The sequence below is a fragment of the Molothrus aeneus genome, chromosome 1 (assembly GCF_037042795.1).
Source record: "Molothrus aeneus isolate 106 chromosome 1, BPBGC_Maene_1.0, whole genome shotgun sequence".
NCBI classification, from domain to species: Eukaryota; Metazoa; Chordata; class Aves; order Passeriformes; family Icteridae; genus Molothrus; species Molothrus aeneus.
The window spans coordinates 128,564,122-128,583,643 of record NC_089646.1 but is presented as its reverse complement, the minus strand read 5'-3'; the positions used below and the strand labels follow the sequence as shown (position 1 = coordinate 128,583,643).

At 35.6% G+C, this 19,522-nt stretch overlaps 1 protein-coding gene across 20 annotated transcripts in view; it reads left to right on the top strand.

The window, feature by feature from the left end:
* RIMS2 (regulating synaptic membrane exocytosis 2) overlaps positions 1–19,522 on the top strand; it is a 444,895-nt gene that overhangs the window by 68,107 nt on the left and 357,266 nt on the right. For all 20 annotated transcript variants that reach the window (XM_066564735.1, XM_066564614.1, XM_066564744.1 and 17 more), the window contains one exon: positions 18,456–18,666. In XM_066564735.1, the coding sequence (XP_066420832.1) occupies positions 18,456–18,666 (211 nt within the window). The remainder of the gene's footprint in view (positions 1–18,455; positions 18,667–19,522) is intronic.

Genomic DNA, 19,522 nt, shown 5'->3' with positions numbered 1-19,522 from the left:
TATCAAGTCCTGATATTAGCAAGGTCAAAACTTCTAGGGAAAATCAGACCCCAGCTGCTGCACTGTAATGGCTCTACCTTATTAATGATAATTTAATGTCAGTGTCCTTAAAATGGCTGGACGTGTTGTATTCTGTGAGTGGAAGTGATGTGAACACTATTTTACATGGACTATTACTAGTTCCAAGTAAGATTATTCCGAGAAGTGGCATAAGATGGGTTTGACTTGCTAAAGGAAGTCTTTTTTTTTTTTTAATGAGAAGTGACTATTCAGTGCACAAACAGCTGCTATGATGTACAGAGGTTTTTTTTTATGGATTATCTATAAATTTTCAACCATTCATGGTACAGAAACTTTTATTTATGTCAATTTGAGGGAAATTCAAGTTTGTGGAAATAACTTTTTAATAACTGTTTTTTCTTTTAACCAAGGAAATATTACAATAAGTGACATATTCTTAGCTTTCTTATGGAGTTTCTATTTTGAGAAAATAACCTCTTAGTCACATTCATGGAGATGACTTGGCAGAGACTAAGCAAAAGGAAAGAAAAATAGAATATCTTTTTCTTATGTTTTGTTAGTTTGATAGAAAATTTCATCAGCTTTTTTAATATGTTTGCCTTTCTCTTCAAGCAGGGAGCAATTTTCTTCTCATAATTGGATGGAAAATAAAAAATACATGTGTGATATTATGCTGCTTAATTGTGGTCAGGTTCATGATTCTCATTGTGAACACAGCAAATACCAAAGTCTGAACTTCCATGGGGTTTATATTATCTGAATCACTTTGCATGGCATGTTTTATGCCATTATTTGCCCTCTGGTAATTTTTCATTTTGAATTAATATTCCCATTAGAAATACAAGCCCAGCAGAAAAACTTTCTGCTATAGAACAGCAGTTAGAGTGCTTGAAACTGAAGGGAAGCTTGGGAGTTCAGCAATTCTACAGCCTTTGTGCACAGACAGAATCCTAGTCTGAAACCTAACAGAGAACCAGAATGACCAGCCAGGCTGTGCTTCTTGTATATGATTTCTGGGTGCCAGTTAGTTGAGACAATTCCTTTTAATAATACAAAAGTTGTTTTCATAGACTGTCTTCTTCAAACTCAAGACTACTGTTTTCCTAGTTTAAAGATTTTCTTCTCTCTTTGGCAAGTTTCCCATGTATTTTTTGTGGTTCTCTGTGCTGCTCCATTCTGTTCAAGTTTTCCTCACCATGGATATTTGTTATTTTGTCAGTATTTTCTGTGTTCTAAACATTTTAAATTTAATTTAATATTATTGGATTTGGAGAATAGATCAACCCATTATAGTGTTTTCTGCATTATCTAGTTTGAAATTATGTCAAAATAGATGCTTATAGGTTAGTATTCTTCTTTTTGGTTGAATTTTCCAAGAGAAAATAATAAGCTTAGCAGTCAGAATCATAAAATCAAAGGATGTTGGAACTAGTTAAACTTTAATAGAACTGATCTCTCTCTTCCCTGAAGCCATGCTTCTGTGAGTCATGCAGCCACCCTCATAGTACTGTAAATGTAAAGAGTATGTTCAGGATGCACTCACATAAGACAGCAGAGTTAGAGTGTCTGTTTTCATCACTTAGGAGGAATAATTGTGGCTGACTTGGGCTTGTTTTGGTAATACAGCTTCTAGTTTTTTATGAAAATTGCTGACTTGAGCTTTTTAGTGTTCAATACTTGTATTTAGGCTCACCTGGTATTATAGGTTAAGAGCTACTTTCTCCAGGGATGATTCTTTAGACTTTTTGCATGAGGCTGGAGATCAAAACAGTCCTTTGGTACCTCTCCTCAATATATTCCTCCTTATCTCCTCCTTTCTGTTTCATCCTTTCAACATTTTATGTGGAAAAACTCAGCATGGCTTTTACCAAAGAGGAATAACCTCCCAAGATATTGCGGTTATTGAGGTATCACACATGAGTAAGGGTATGAATAATGTAAAGGTGTTAACTTGTATAGTTTTTGGAGAGCAGTATCTTTATCCAGAGTAATCCCAGGTTTGGTTTGGTTTGTTTTTTTTTTTCCTCCATATAAACTGTTAATAAGAAAACATAACCAGAAGATAGCTTCATTTCTTCTGCTGTGCATGCTACTGAGTGATTGAAAAATTTCTGGAAATAACTAGAAGTTCTTTAATTAGTGGATGAATTGGGAAGACAATTCATCCAATAAGATGAAGACAATTCTGATGACAGATTTCAAGTCAGAGATGTTATTTTTTACCACTAAATAAACTTTTATACATTTCCTGAAACAATCTGTCTTTACTAATTACTTTTAACTATTTGTATCAAATACATCAGGCTTCTTAAATCAGTAGTGATTGGTGCAATAAAAAAGACTTTCAACAGGTAGTTTTAATGGACAGAAATTTGATATTAAAAATATTCTAAATATTTCTATTTTGCACCACAGGTAGCGATATTATGATAAAAGCATAATGAAAAATATTGAATAAATATTCAGAAAAGAGGAGAAATTCAGTGACTATGGTTGAATCAATTATAGCACCATAACTGCATAAATACCCTCAAGATGTTGGATTGAATTCCTGGAAAATCAGCAATTAGGTTCATGAAACAATACCAAATTTCAGAACCAGGAGGCAAGTTCTGAAACAGTTAATGCCAGGAACTCTAGACATGGATCTGGTGGATACCTTTTAACTCTATGGAGTTTGTTCATACAGAAAATGTTTGGTACTTCACAAAGTCTTCCTGTGTGGTCTAAGCCATATATATTAAGGCTTCCTACTGAATGCTGGTGCTGAGACTAGTTTGTATCTCTGGAATGACCTCTACAAATGACCCAGCTATGGGCAGTACTGAATGCTAATATGGGCACTTCCAGCTGCTAATGATACCAGTGGAAACAGTGATGCTTATCATACTTAGTTTGACTAGCAGTGGGTATTTTTGCTTACTTGCAGGTTGAAAGCAGAACCAGACCTGTCAGTCAAGAGTATCTGGGGAATTCCTGTCCCCTGGAGTCAGGAAACACAATTAGGCTTGCTGAAAATACAGTTAGGCTTCCCAGCTGCAGAGCTTTTCAAGTGCAAGTTCAGTAATGTTGGTTACATGCTTTTAAATTCCCAACTTCTTTCAACAACATTTCTGTTAAATTGAAACCTGTGAGTTAATGCTGTGTTTGTCTTTGGGAGGGTTTAGTCTCTCAGTTGTGTACTTTTATTTTGATGTATTTGTACTGGTTGTTGTATAATTTTCTGAGTGAAGAGGAGTTAAGTGTTATTATCACTGTTGTCTTGTTTTATTCTTTTGATAAGGAATAGTTGTACTATTTTCTCAATTAATTATAAAAAATATAATGTTCATTCTTTAACTGAAGTGTTGTTGGGGGACAGCAAGGCTGGAGGAAAAAAGTGTCTATTCTCCCTTATTTAAGGCAGGAAAGGACTAGACTGATTTAGAAAGGCTGACTACAGGATGTGGAGATCTGCCATGTTTGCTTACAGAAGACATACTAGATGAGACAATTGTCTTTTATCATCAGGGGAAGATTTTTATGTGATGATAGTCTTCACTCTAGTTGTAGTTTTAGAGATTTAAGGACAATTGAACAGATAGTCAGAACATTCAGGTATGCTCCAAAAGGAGGCCAGTCCACAGAATATTTGTATCATGAAACCTTCCATCAGCCCTTCTATTTACAGATGAGTGTACTTTTTACTTTTTCAACATCATCATTCCCATTTGCTTTTACTTGTGCATTCATGGGTGCTTTCTTTGATGATAGAAGAATTAATATAGATTTTTAAAAAGTAGGAAATTTACCTATCTCTTCCAAAAGATGTTTTTCTGTTTCTGTTCTGTAGAGAGAGAAAGTAAATTCATAGTGATGTGGCTCCTGGAGTATCTTGGCCTCAGAACAAACAGAGACAGATGGTACCAGAGTGAGTTGATCAGAAGCCTGGGGTGAGGAGGAATACTACTGGGTACAAAGTCTCATCTATGAATAACATTAACAGACGGTGAAGATTCTCACAGAGCAAAAAAAGGCACTGTCACAGAAACAAAAATCCAGTTTTTACCGAGGACTATTTGGAATTTGGATTTGTCACTTGCATGATTCAATTGCCCCAAAATTTGAAAGCTGATCAGTAACTCAAGTTACTCTTTCACATGTCACCTTTTTCTCATCCTTTAGGGAGTTTTGCATCTGTATGTATATTCTGTTTCCACTGCTGATTAGTAAGAATAGGTTTGTTGTAGGAAATGGATTTTCTTGTTTCAGTGTGAGGCTATTAAGCAGCAAGAACTTTGATTTTTGTCAGCTGGAAGAGAGTCAGGCCTCTAATCTCAGGTATACTTTATCCAACATACTGACCATGTCAGAAAACAGTTCTGGAACAATTGTGGACACCCCTTCTCACACTTATGTACCTAGGAGCTAAACATGTTTTATTGTTTCTAGTGCAGTGTTCACCAACAGGGTGAAAACCATTAATATTTGTATGACAAAAATCTGATTAACAGGTAACTTCAGAAATGGCAGCATGTTGTCTGTTTCAGGATTAAATGTGAATTTAAATTAGTGAGTATACTGAAGTCAAATTTAATCCTATCTAGTGATGTTGCTGCCTTCTTCTCTTTACAGTACCTATATTGAATTTTATTAAGAAAATATTATGCTGTGCCTTCTTGTTGGACATTATTCTTTAAAAGATTAACTATTGGATTTGGAACTCCATTGTGTACATTTGCCATTTCCTAGCTGTTACAATACTAATTACCTATGTACACTAAATAAATATTCTTTCTTTGCTTAGACATGCAACATTGACGAGTTGTGATAATCCTGGGATCACAACTTTATCTCCTCTGGTGATTTGTTCAGGTATTGGCTGTGATATCACAGCCATGCCTCTGCCTCTCTTTTGACTCTACCTTTAGAGGCCAGGGAAAGATGAAAGTAAGATGCAGGTATAAACTGCTTCTTTGGGTGTCCATATTTAAAGAAGGCTCTTTCTTCCATATTTAAAGAAGGCTCTTTCCAAGGTTGGAAACAGACTGTTACAAAGATCCTGTTCAAGCAGCTTAGTTACAATAGGAGAAAAAGTTGGAAATACATCAGTATTGATGTTGTTTCATCTTCGAATAGTGATGTCTGGTTAGTCCTGCATACACAAGACATAGAAAATAAGAGTGCCAATTGCTTTTGAGCATGATGGAATTGACCACATTCTGCAGTGGAAAGGATAATAAATATTCTTTGTTTCCCCCCAAATTTTATTCCACAATGTCTACAATTAGGATAGCAGGTTTTTTACAAAGTCATGGCAGTTGAGGGTACCTCTTTGAGAAAGAACAAAAGGAAAATCGCCTAATAAAGTAGGACTTTCCTTCTGCCAGAGTCTACAAAGTTTGACTTGCGTTGAACCCACTCAGGGATTAGGCCTGCAGATATTATTATTAAAAAAAAGGAAAAAAATGGAAAAAAAGGCTTCTCAGCAATTTACACAATGGCATAACAAGATAGTAATCTATGTGCCCTGAGCAATAAAAATATAAAAAAATAAAATGCATGGAAATAAGAACTACAATGCAGGAAAATAAGTGCTCGGTGAGGAGCAGAACTAAGACTTATTCTTCTTGTTTAAATGCAGTTGTGCTTATACAAATGCGAGTAAAATTTATTTATATTTGCAACAGTACTCAAGCTTTGTAGAAAAACAGATATTCACAGGATTATCAGTGTCCCTGCTCCCTCTGGTAGCTCCCAGGGCCCGCTGCTGCTGCTTCCTTCACTCTGTGGGGTTATGGGCAGCAGGCCAGCTGGTGGCCTGGCTTCATTCTCTAACAACCCTCGTGTGTACCCAGTAACTCTGAGCTCTTGATGGTTAATTAATAGGCTTTAATTAAGAGGTTAAAGGATTTCAATATAGGATTAAATTCTGATCTTCTCTCTGACACTGATTAGTTGGGGTGGTTTTGTTCAACTACACTTACTTGGAAAACTCAAGCATTATCTGTCAGAAATAGTATTAGATTTACTACTATTTATACATTTTTTGTTGCCAAAATTTCATTTCTTTTACCAAATACTTTTCATCAAATACTTTTCATCTTAAATGTAGAAATACTGTTGCAGCCTGAACTGACATATTTTACTCCTGAGAAGTGAAGTTTGAGTTCAGTGCACTTTTACAGTAAAGGGGATGTATGGAGGCATGGATTTAGCTATAATTGGTGTGGGGAAAATCATCACACACCTTGTTCACACACTTACAAAAAGACCCTTCTGCAGGTGAGAACATCAGTCTCACTGAGCTCCTTCCTCATTAAAAAAAAATATATATTAGCATGATGAGAGTAATTTGTGTTTTGGCCTTACTTCCTGTTACTTTAAAAATATGAGCAGTATGGAAAATAAGTCTTCTGCGAATTGGCAAACTTTCAAGAGGCTCTCCCCCTAGAGTGCTGCTGACAATGTGGCTTCATTGGTGCTACTTTTACAGTAAGAATTCTGACACAGTCAAAACTGAGATGCATCAGGAATAATTGCAAATTCCACTTCTGGTGGTGATTATTCAGCATCAAACATGTTGGTGTAGTTTGCTTGGGTGAAGTTGAGATAACCGTGTGTTGAGCACAACCAAGACTTGCTTACACTGGCTTTCCCAGCATTGGTCACATTTATTTCCTGTTTGTTAGAAAAGGAAAATCATCAAGATAGGAACACTCCTGTCACAGAAGTAAAAAGATAGGGGCTACTTAATAATTGAAAATGCTCATGAATGTTGTAAACAATGTGGAATGAACTCATTCTAATCATGATACTGCAATGTCAGGAGGTGTTACATTTCGGAGCCGAGACAGTCTGACCTATTATTTAGCGTGTGTTTATTTTGGCTATGTGTGTAATTGTCCAGTGAAAAAGTAATTTTTCTATTCATAGTAAAGATAGAAACATTGATCACAGTACCTTACTTCTTTTGGACATTTCTAAAACTACAGTTGTGAAGTGAATGGCTTCCTATTGTAAGTCAACCGATGATCCAAAAAATGTAACCCGAGTTACTATGAGAAATACTATCTCTGCTGGAGATGCCCTTTATAAATGTAATAATGTTGCAATGTGCTTAATTGCCAACATATGAATTAGCCTCTTTTTCTGTCACATTTGGTAAATACTGTATCCCTTTAGAAGGAAATTTAGAATAAAATTAATAAAAGTGTCATTTGTGCAAACAAGTAAAATCAAAGAGAAACTGTGAAACTTCTGAGTGAATAATTTATCTAGAACAGTAATTTGTATACTTTAAATAATAAGGCTGTATAAAAATAACTTCTAGTAATTAAAATTTTTATAAATGTGCCTCAGGTTCCTTAAAACTGATAATTAATAGAATTCCTAAAATAAGCAGTATCTGCAAAAATGTAGAGATAATTAAGGGACAACTGGATTTCTAATGCTTTTATATTAGTGTAATATTTCTGCTTCAAAACAGCATTCAAGTGAATGAGGAAGAAACTTCTAACTATAAAAACCAGCATGTTTTTATCAGCATAGATACAAAAAGTAGAATGATAGGATAAAATAAGACTAAAAGCAAACTTTTATAGGAGCCAAGTATATTTCTAGGAGTTTAGATTTCAGGTGAGAATTTTTGTATAGGATATGAAAGTTTGTTTACATCCTATCTCAACTGTGTGTGGAAAATATCCCAATAGGAGTCTTGAGTTTTGCATAAAGCTCATAACATATTAAGGGTGCTGCAATAGCTGCAAGATAATCATAATTCTAGAAAATAAAACACTTTTCTGCTGTTGTTTTGTTTTTTTTTTTTAAAGTCACAAGATGTTATTTCCTTTCTGTTCAGCAAGGAGCTCTGACCCTTTCTCCTTTTTTTTTTTTTTACCTGGGGATCTTTTGTGGTTGATTGACTTGTAGGTCTAGAGACATTTTGATTTCTGGTTGGGATTTTCTAATAGACAGCTGCAAGAGGTGGTAGTTGAGCGTGTCATGATTCTGGATGTGAATAATGCTGTGCCTGATATGCTTCTTTTACAGCAATACAAGGCTAAAGATCTTCCCTGTCCATTGTGCCTTTTCTTATAGAAATTAAGGACAGATGCTGGTTGTCATCAATATAAGACTGAATGTGGAAAGAAAAGTTCACTATTCCTATGCACAATTTCTGAAAACTCCACTTTGAGTTGTCCAAAGTGCTTAGCAGCAGTGGTACATGATAATACCATGGCATCAGTAGAACTGAAGATTCAAAGAGTATCACCTATTGTAAGGTGTCTCTGATGGAGTCCTTTTTAATATTCAGTAAAGCTTGAGCTCATGTTGCATTGTTACCATTAAATGAGAGAGTTCTAAAAGGTTCCTTCTGTCACTAGGACTATTTTTCCAAACTTGAAACACAATTGTATTTGAGACAATTGTTTTTTTTTTTTGTATCAGAATTGGCAAAACTTTTTTATGTGAAGTTGAAGGTATCTGGACATGTAAAGCATGCAGATTGACTTTTTACATATTTTTTTTGTAATGAGTTAGTTAAAAAATTGACCATAATTATCTGTAATTTTTACATTTCCTGGAAGCCTACTTTTATGTTTTACATAGTTCCTGGAAGCCTACTTTTGCTGTAAGTTCAACTGCTTGATCTTCATTGTCAGCTGAGGTTCAGTTCTTACAGCTTCAGCACTTTATCCAAGCAGCTCCTTTGGGATAGTGTGGATTACAAACACAGGGACGAGGCCATGGAACTGGAGATAAAATATTTTTAACTGCATGAATGCAGTTGTGGAATGAACTTGGAGAGTTTCCTTGGAGAGTCAGGCACTTTTTCAGTTACAACTGGCATGGTTAATCTTACTTTAAATGAGACCTAAAATTACCTGGGAAGTGTTGGCCTTGTTGCAAGGGTAAAGAGCAGAAGGAAAACTACCAGAGTTATGTGTAACAGTATGGATTTAGCTTGCCCTCTTGATTCTTAGACATTGAAACCAGAGTCACACTGATACTTCCAGTACAGCTGGAGGAGGTAAAGAATTAGATGAAAAAATCCATTAGAGGAAAAATGAAGACTTTGTTTGTGGAGAAAAACATTCTTAGCTGCATTTTTGATTCTATTTTAGAGTCAAATAAGAAAAACATTGTAGGAATACACAGACTCACAATGGTTTAAGAAATGATTTTCTAATTTTTTTTTTAACTATGAGCAGCATGAGCAGCTATGGAGAATGAGGAAAAATATCACAGTGTAATCACCATAATATTTGCCTGAAAGTTGTGGAAACTTCTTTTGTAACATAGGATTTTAAATAAGATCCAGAAAAGAAGAATTAGAACCTTCTAGTTTACATTGAAATAAAAGAGTGCTGTGAAAACATTCAAAGGTGTAAAGTAGTTTCCATATGGACTTATGAAGGAACCTTACTTGTTTACAGGTAGTTACTCTCATAACTATCAGCTATGGGGAAATTAGGGAGCTTTATCTGAATGATTTGGTCATTAAACTTTTGGAGCAATGTGGTATTGTCTTTAATTTTAAATGCCCATATTTCTTATCACCAAACAAGCGTTGGAAAAGATCTTGATAAATTGGATGTTTTACTCTATTATGTCTGTTTAAAACTTAGTTGCAACTTTCTAGCTTTATGTCTGTTATAGTTTGTTTCTTGTTTATTAAAATTCATCTTTACTGAATTGTTTATTCTACTTTTACAATTAGAAAGAAACAAGAAACAATCTTGCAATTTAATCTTTGAACTGCTGAGGAAAAGGTAGGAGCAAGTATCTGTTGTTCTGAGGAAAACTGGGAGTAACAGGTACAGCCAGGAGCTACCCACTTCCTTTTTCCTTTTTATGCATTTTGTCTGGCTTATCTCAATATCATTAAACCCATACAGAAATATGATAGCATTAATTATGTCAGTCCTTTTTAGCCTGTATGTTCATCTTCATGTTCACTTTTTCTTGTGTTCACAGGACTATTGTACTTAGCTATTGTTCCTTGCTCCCCTGTTAATAAAGAGCAGTTTCACTTCTGCTAATAAACAAAATTAATAAACAAAGGCTGCAGTTTTATTCAATACTGAGCATTATAAAGAGAAAAAAAAATAGGTAAAGTAATCCTGTCTGTTCCAGATAGGCTTTTTGTCCAGCTGGTGTGTTTCCTGTTGATTCATTTACAGTTGTATCCTCATTTATTAAGATGCAGGGGGCTTTTTTGCCCACATTCTTGCTTGTCTTTTTTTTAAATGACTTTCTGACTGTTTTAAGTTAAACTAGAGTCAGTGATGTGACTTCATCTGTAGCCAAAAATTTATTTAGGGTCATACCAAAGTAAGTAATTCATTCTGATGTCAGGAAGAATGCAATGGGAGAATATTTTCTATTTTGTGAAGGAGGTCAAACTGTGAACAAAATATGATGCAGTGTGACCTGTAAGCCTAATAAGTGGGGAAAAGAGAGAATGGAGCCAGGCCAACTTTAAGACATCATATTGGCCATGTACTTTACTTCTGAGAACAGTCTCTTATGAGGTTCCCATCAACAGAGAATATTTGGGTTCGTTCTCCAGCATGAAGCAAATGATGTTAGGTCATAACAGAACATCTTTACGTTCTTTACATCTTTATATCTTTACATCTGCTCCTTTGCATGGAAAAGAGACACTGAAAGAGAGATCTGGTAGTTTTGGATGCTCAGTAGCTCAGATATAGTTGGCTTTTCCCACTTGAATTGTAATTGAGCAGCGGCACTGGTATGAACCAAGGGCAAGATCATTTAGCAGCCACATTGCTTCCTTTCCATTCTCTTAGCTCTTTTTTGTCTCTTCAGCATTTCTGGCACAGTCCATGTAATTCACTTAGATTTAGAATATATTTATGCATTAGACTAAAAGTATATGAATTTTACAGTATTTTTTCAGGGAAACTATCCAAAGACATCAAGTTCCATATGTGTGAACTTATTTTAACTCTGCGCCCTTTTTACTTGGGATCCAGACTTTGGCCATATTGAGGTGTTTTTCTTTGAGTTTTTTTCCTTGGTTTCTTAAAGGTTTTTTTGTGAATTCAGTGAGAATATGATATTGATAAATAAATACTTCGCTGATTGAGAGGCAGGTAGTATTTTTCTTGGTGTGAACAAAGTTATTTTTTTTGTAAGTAAACCTTTTACCATGCTTAGGGCCGTCTTATTCTCTGACTGGTCAAATCTGTATGCTCTTTAAAGATGTTCTGCACTTAAAATTACATCACTGTTCTTATGTGTCTCTTTCATGTTAATGAATATCACAGAATAATTAAAGTAAAGAATAATTCCTTAATAGGTTAGAGATTAGAAGACATGAAAATCATGGGTCTTTTCCTAGGTAGTTCCACCTGTAAACCAACTCAAAACATAATAAGTGAAAAAGCTAAAAATTTTAGATTTGTTTCCACTGACATTTTCAGGAGGATTTACTCTATTAAGAAAAAATGTCAAAATGAAATCTCTCACTATTTGACACTGCTGAATAGCAGCAAATATTGTCATTATTTGCTTTTAACCTTCTTTTTCTAAACAAAATACTGAAAATGCTAGAAAAAAATCTGTTAACTTTTAAAGTCAGGAAAATGCATTTCCTGCCTGAAAAAAAATAGTAAAGTTCATTTTATGCTATATTATTTGCTTAAATAGATAAAAATCAGAATATTTATGCTAAGTACAACTCACAGGAGAAACTATGCGCACTTCTGAGATAAGCTTGGGAGTTATTGTTTCTGAATAGATTTCTTGGACTCTGGGCAGGTAGAGATTCAAATGAATTGGATTTTACGGTATCTTTCTGTTTTAAAAGACAAAGTTTGTGAAAGTTTAGCTAAAACTGGTACTTTCAGCAGAAATCAAAGTAAGTGCTTGATGTCTAGCTCCTTTCAATATCTTAGATTTCTCCTACTTATTGTAAATTCCAGTGCATAGATTAAAAAGCAGCATTTTTACTTGACAGTTGTTTTTAAGCCCTCTCAGTTTGAAGTATACTTTTTTTTATTCTAAGGTCCAAGCTTAGATATTTCACTTAGGTGGTCCTGAAGTTAAACCTTCTGACATTAGAAGATAGTTAATTTTTATTTGAGGAAGTCAGACAGTTAGAAATCCTATGTCAATTCCAATGAGACAGTTGAGATCTTGCCAGCAAGAAAGTTAAAGTGCTGTGAATTGAGTGAATGTTTGCAGAGATCTCTGCTGATATCTATGTTCTGTCAATATTTCATTTTCATTGATATGAAAGCTGAAAACTCTGAATTGTGAATGGCTTCAATACTCTAGTTGTGTTATCTGCCTGGGTATGATAACCCATTAATTTCAAGTAGAATTAGATGTAAGGTTTTTGTTTGAAGTTAGATTTGAGTCTTTGGTTGCTTAATTTTTCTTTATCTGGTAGAATTAAAGCAGAATCATAGTCTTCTGAGGAGGAGTTTTGTGTGGTGCCCTTTCTCATTTCAGTTGAATACTGGCAAAATGATCACTTTTCAATTAATAAATGTCCTATTTTGCATTGCTGAACATTGTTTTTTTTTAGCTTTCATTTCTATTTTACTGCCTTTGCATACTCATATCAAAGCATAAATCAAAACCAGGTTTTTCTGCTCTTTGCACTTCATAGAGTTGAAAGCAATTGTGGGTTCATTGGTCAGACTTTGAGAGAGCTATTCTCACAGTAGTTTATGAAAAACATCAAGTCTGGGGTTTTTCTGTTAGTAAAAGTGGTTACTTTTTTTCTTTTCAACACTGCTAAGCCAAATAGTTCTTGTTGAATATTTTTCCTTATGATTCTGCTTGGGTTTATACTTCAAATCTCTTGTCTGATTCCATAAAGCTCTTGCCAATAATGTAACAACAGGAATGTTCTCTGAAGAGTGTCTCTGAACTGACCTCCTGCTCAGAACATGGTTATTGCCAAGACTCAGATAAGGCAACTGGAGCTCTTATCTGGGCAAGTTTTGAAAAGCTGGAGGCGTAGTGATCCCACAGTGTCTTGGGACAACTTTTTTCAGTGCTGCATTGCCTTCTAAATGTACGTGCTTCTTCTGATGCCCAGCCTGAACCTCCTCACAAAGTGCCGTGTTAGTGCCTTTTGCTGCTCGACTTGGATTTTTGACTGCTAGGAAGAATTTGGCTCTGTAATTTTTCTTTTCAGTAATGCTTAGATTAGATAGCTAGTTTCAGACAGGTGTTAAATCACTCCTTAGTCCATTCCTCTTCACTGGATTGAGAAAAGACGTGATCATTTTCTTTTTTGTTGACAAACTGGACTTGTCAAATGTGTCCAATTTTTCCACATCCATCAATAGCAGGCAGACACCAACCTGGGCACAATAGTCCAGGTGCAGCCTTTCCAGTGCCAGTCAAAGGGAATAAATAACTTCCCTTAATCTGCTGCTCATACTCTTGCTAATATGGACCATATGTAATTTGTCCAATTTGTAATGCAAGCACACACATCACTGGCTCCTTGCCTGGTTTCCACCCATTGCCCATTTCCAGCCATTCCAGGGATTGTTATCAATGGAACTCCTGTTCAGCCTGCTGTTTCCCAACCTCTACCAACACATGGGGTTCTATATGTAAGAGTAATATCCATTAAGAAGTGGGTGTAGGCAGTGACAGGTTAGCTGGCCCAATTGTAAAAGCAAGCACTTCAAGAGTACAGTACAGGAAGAATGTCATATGCTACCAGTCATTGCCACCAGCAGAAAAATTGTTAAATGAATGGACTTGGCAGAACTGAAAGTGAACAAACCCTTTCTGAAGATGGATTAAAGCCACATCCGTGGTCTGTGCCTGAGAATGTGAAATGAGGCAAGTGCTACATCTGTAATAAAACTTTGAGAGAGAAATGAGGAAATGAGAAGTGGCTTCTATGCTCACATCTGGCCTAAGCATCCTGGATTCTTTCTTAACAGTTGCCCTTCTAGTGGCAGATTGTTAGCATATTTAGAAGTTTCAGAAACATTTATGTGAGCTTTTGGGAGGTAAGTATAGTTTCAGAACTACTTGTCAGTAAGTTTTTTTTAGTTTTGGTAAAATGCTGAAAGTTTTAGGGATAGTTTTGGAAGGAAGGAGAAAATTAAAATTTCTGTATAGTAATAAAATGTCAATAATAAACTTGAATTTCTTACTTGCCTTTGGCACGGATCAGGAGAGACTCACTGATATTGAATTTTTGACTGATAGTGAATTTTTCATTTCTGGAAAGGTGGGCAATCAGGAAAAGCAGAATTAAATTAACTCCATTCCAGAACAGAGGAAGTATTCAAATACAGACTGTATCTTGATGCTGGCAGAGCAATCCTAAATCTTGCTTAGTTGCTTTTCACAGTGAGATGTCTTCTTATGAAGTTATCTTGCATATGTTGTTTTAAAAAAACCAGCTTGTCTAGTCATGTAAGCCTCATGAGCTGTAACTTCCAGCCAATACAAGTGTGGTTCAGGGAAGTAATTCTCACAAGAACAGAACTTAATTACCAGTTTCCCAGACTAAATTTTCAGTATCATTAGGTGTCTGTGTAAAATCACGCCAACTTCTCCTTTTCCTCGAAAATTTATAGCAGTTGTTAAAGTACATAGTTGTATTTTTGAAACAAATGTAGTAAAGGAGTGAGACTTTGCATCAGTACAGATAGATGGCAGGTGCTATAGAGGCCGTTGCTAAAATACACTTATATAAATAGGTCATGGGTGTGCATTTCTGAGTTTTCCGCTTAAATGAGCGGTTAATTATGATTTAATATAACTATCTGGATTTACAAACAAAAAAAGTCCCTATCATGTCTAAAAATAAGGCTTTTCATTGTGGAACAAAAGTTTGACCTGAAATACAACTCTTGGGCAGAACCCATTTTTTCACTGCTAGAAAGACATTGAGGTGATGAAGTGTGTCCAGAGAAGGGCAATGAATTTGGTGAAGGGTCTGGAGTCCCATGAGGAGCAGCTGAGGGTGCAGGGATTGTTTAGCCTGGAGATGAAGAAGCTCAGGGGTGACCCTATTGCTCTCTGCCTGAAAGGAGGGTGCAGCCATGTGTGGGTTAGGCTCTTCTACAGGTAACCAGTGGTTGGATGAGAGGAAATGGCTCTAGTTGCACCAGGGGGAGGTGTAGGTTGGATATCCAGAAAAAAATTCTGCAGGGAAAGGGTTTTCAAGCATCAGAACAGGCTGTTTAGGGAAGTGTTTGAGTCACCACCCCTGGAGGTATTTAAAAGGTGTGTGGATGTGGCATTTGGGGACATAGATCAGCAGTGACCTTGGCAGTGCTGGGTGAACAGTTGGACTCAATGATCTTAGAAGTCTATTCCAGCCTAAACTATCATGGATGGCTCTTGACCTCTTGCATTAACAGAGTAACTCACTGGATATTGGGACTGGAAATTGTAGTCCTGGGATACCTGAGTTTGGCTTCAGTCTCTGAAGTTTGCCTTGGTACTGGTTACTTTCATTTCCCTAGCAAGTGAACTTCCGAGCCCTCAGGCAGCAATGACTGCAGACAGCTTGAACAAAATGGAATTTTATTTTGCGTTATGTTTTCTGAAATGTATACGTTATAAAGTTTTTGCTAAATGTGTTGCAGATACTGTGCTATTCTAAACACCTAATTATTGCTGTATGTTTTTAGCTTAAATTTTGGCTTAAACCTGTGCAGGCTAGATGATAAAAAATAATTATCTACAGTACATATCAAAATTTTAAAAATGAAATTCTTAAAATGAATACTCTGTATTTTGTTTTGAGTACATATCTCAGGTGGTTCTGCTTAGTAAATAGAACACATATTGTGTCTAATGGAATATTTCATAGATCCTTGTCTTCTCTGTTTAATTTTTTTCTGACAGCTATCAATACATGTAATATTTTTCTCAAACCAGAAAAAGATGTAATAAGGAACAATTTTGGCAGATGAAGTGTCTCTTACTAGAACAAGGATTTTGGAAAACTACTCTGTATAACCTTGGAAAGTTTGTACTTTAAAGGAGAAGTTATGACCTTTACATAGATTCTTGTGCCCAAGAGGAAATACAAGTGAAATTATTTCAGTACATGAGGCTTAAGATTTGGCAAAAGCCTTGTGCTTTTTATGCATCAGTGAGACTGGTAAGCAAGTAATCATAGAAACAAAGGCTGTAGATTATAAGGAAGCCACAAAACTGAATGCAGCCTAAAAATAAACTTGGAGTTCAGCATAGATAATATGCTTTAAATGAAGAATGCAGTGTTAAGCAAAATTAGAAGGCAGGCAAGGTCTCAGAGATTACATGTGTTATTGATGGAAACAGGCCAGACTACCAACTACTAATTATCTAGTGTCAGTGTAAAAACTGAAATGTGCCATGTTTCCAGACTTCCAGTTTTTTCAACTTCATTCAGCTCTTGCTTATTAGTAACTTGTGTCTTGCCCCATTCAACAAAGAGCACTCAGCAGGGAGCTCTTTGGAAGCAGGGAGAAGGCAGAGGAAGCTCCTGACTGCCCAAATGGCTTTTAGGGCAATGCCAGCTCTGCCTTCCCTCCTGCAGAGGTCCCAGATGAGCCCCTCTCCCTGCTGGTGCAGGTGGGAAAGGGCTGAAGGTGAGGGAAAAGGGAGCCACTGCTGCTGGGAGTCCACACTGCTGGACTCAGGATTGATCTTGAAGTGACAAGAGCAGGTACACCGAAAAATGACACATCAGCAGATGAAGTAACCCTCTTTCCCTCTTCCTGGGAAAGGGCTGGTGGCAGCTGGGAGCTCAGGCAGCAGGTTAGCACAGAGGAGAGGCATGACTCCAGCCTCCTGTCCTTCCTGCTGGAGCGAGGGAGCTGCCTGCCTGTTCCTACAATTCCTCTGTGGTCTAATGTCAAGTACATCCTTAGGGGAGTTTGCCTGAAAAACAAAGTGAATCCCAGCAATTCTTGGCCATATGTGTGAATATCCATGGTAAATAATTGCTTAAGTTAATTTTTAACTGACTTGTGTAATACTTGTTTTGGTAGGCACCTCTGAAAATTCTGATGAAATAGTTTTGCATCATTAATTTATATGTGATCTATATAAATGACATATTAATGTTTAAGAAAGTTGGTGTCCTGGATTTAGTTCTTTTCTAGGAGGTCATTTTTTGTTCTAATGATTCATGTGTATTTTTTATTAACTTAATCTCAATATTTTCAAGAAGAGTAATTCTAAGGAAAAATAAATGCCTTTTGCAGTTTTTTTTGGTCTTACTTTACATTTTTAATATTTCACAAAAAGTGTTTAATTTTTTGGGTTTTGCGTGAACTTATTCAAGTAACTAAAAAATCTGCCTAAATGAGATTAGTAACTTCTAATTTACTAAACTTTAAAGTCTTGATTTCAAAATTAATTAAATTTAAACATCACTGTTCAGACCCCTTTAAATCACAATGATAAAAAAAGAAGTAAAAGTTCCTTTTTTTTCCTCAATGGGTTTGAAACTCTTGTGATGCAATGTCACCCTTCCCATCTTTTTCAGAATCTGCAAAAGCTAAAATATTATGGCTATTTATAATGAAAATTAAATTTCCCATGACATAATTTACCTTTAGAAATGGAGCTCTTGAGAAAAACTACCATTATAGAGCATTAGATGTGTCTGTAGGTTTGGTCAGCATGAGACACTTCCCATTATCATGTATTGAGATTAGATGATTGTGGACTCAGAAACATGGATGGATTAACATGACAAATTAACGTTGCAGTTCTGGACACTCATGGCTACTGACTGCATTTGTTTCTAGTTCTGGAAATAGATGGTAATATATATGTGTATCTTAAGCAATTTTTCCTGGATTTTACATCTAATGCTGTCTTCTACTTTACATTTTACTTGAGATGAGAGTTCCTATCCAATGATATGAATGGCTTAAATGATTTATAATAATTTGTTAATATGAGGTAACTTATTATGAGCTTAAACCTGGTGATTGAAAAGTCATTGAAAATCATTTTGGAATCATTATTCTATGCAGTGTTGTTAGATAAATGAAGATAAGCTAGATCAAGAAAAGATATTTGCATCTATCTGGTGGAATTAGATAAAGGTATACTTTAAAGAATAATTAGATTTTTTTCCCTCCTCTTAGCTAGTTTATTATTTAGCATCTGAGCTCTTGGATCACTTATCCTGTGTTTCCAGCTGTTGTATTTATAGCAAACATCTGGTCCCACCCTAAAGCAAAGTTTCATCTCTTTGTAATAGCTGAACTGCAAGCTCAGTGTTATCAATGTTGAGCTTCCTCCTAGAGTTAAGTTATAATGAAAAAGAAGTAATTCTTGAATGTAGCACTTCTGGAACACCATAAATTAAATATATTTGCTTTACTACAGTGTTTCTCTCTCATTTGTAAAAATGATTATGATTTAGTGACTGTGAAGTATTTGTGGGAAAAAGTAAACAGCAACTAATGATCTCTTCTCTTCTGCAGAAAATTACATCAGCAGTTTGAGATGTATAAGGAGCAAGTGAAGAAGATGGGTGAAGAATCACAGCAGCACCAGGAGCAGAAGGGTGATGCCCCAACCTGTGGCATCTGCCACAAAACCAAATTTGCTGATGGCTGTGGCCATAACTGTTCCTATTGCCAAACAAAATTCTGCGCGCGCTGCGGAGGAAGAGTGTCTCTGCGGTCCAACAAGGTATGGAGCTGTGAGGGCAGAACAGCAGGTACCTCCTAAACTCAGGGTCTCTTACTCATTGCTTATGAATCCAAATCACATAACTACTGAAATGGATTTCCTCCAAGGAGAAATCTACTCCAGGGCCTTTTAAGATACCTGGCCTCATTTCATGTAATTTCCAATTGCCTATGAATTTGTGATTATGGCTTTTAAGTTAATACATATCCTTTTTTGACTAACAAGCAAGTAAATTTCTTTGATTGGTGAATGAGTCTCTATTTGAGAAACAGAAGTATATCTAGTGATGCTAATGCTTGCCTGGGCTCTTCTGTACAAGATTATTGTAAAATTAGTGCTAGAACATTTTATATGATAGAATGTGCTTTAAAATATTTATTAGCTATTGTACATACCACACATATTATGCATATTGATATGTACATATATATGCAAATGCTAACCTATTTCTGGGAAATAATTAAATGCACTAAGATATATTGTTCTGTATATGCTGGAGTTTATAGTATAACAAGTGGTAAACAGCCATCTGAATTCTTAAAAAAGCTGAAGGACAGAGTAAAAAATTCAGCACAACTGATGTAATCACAGAAAACTCCTCTGAGATAGTTTTACTCAACATTTTAGATAAAATGCTCATATCTGATATACAGAATCTTTCTCAGATTCTGACAGATACTTGTAGAAGACTTATGGCAATATTCAAGAGGTATTATGCTAGTCTTTTTTGAAAATATGTATTTTGTAAACAATACAATTTTATTATTTTAATGTTTATTCATGTGATATTTTTATATAATTTAGTTCCATAAGTCAATTTTTTCAGTAATATGCTCATTACAAATACCATGCATTT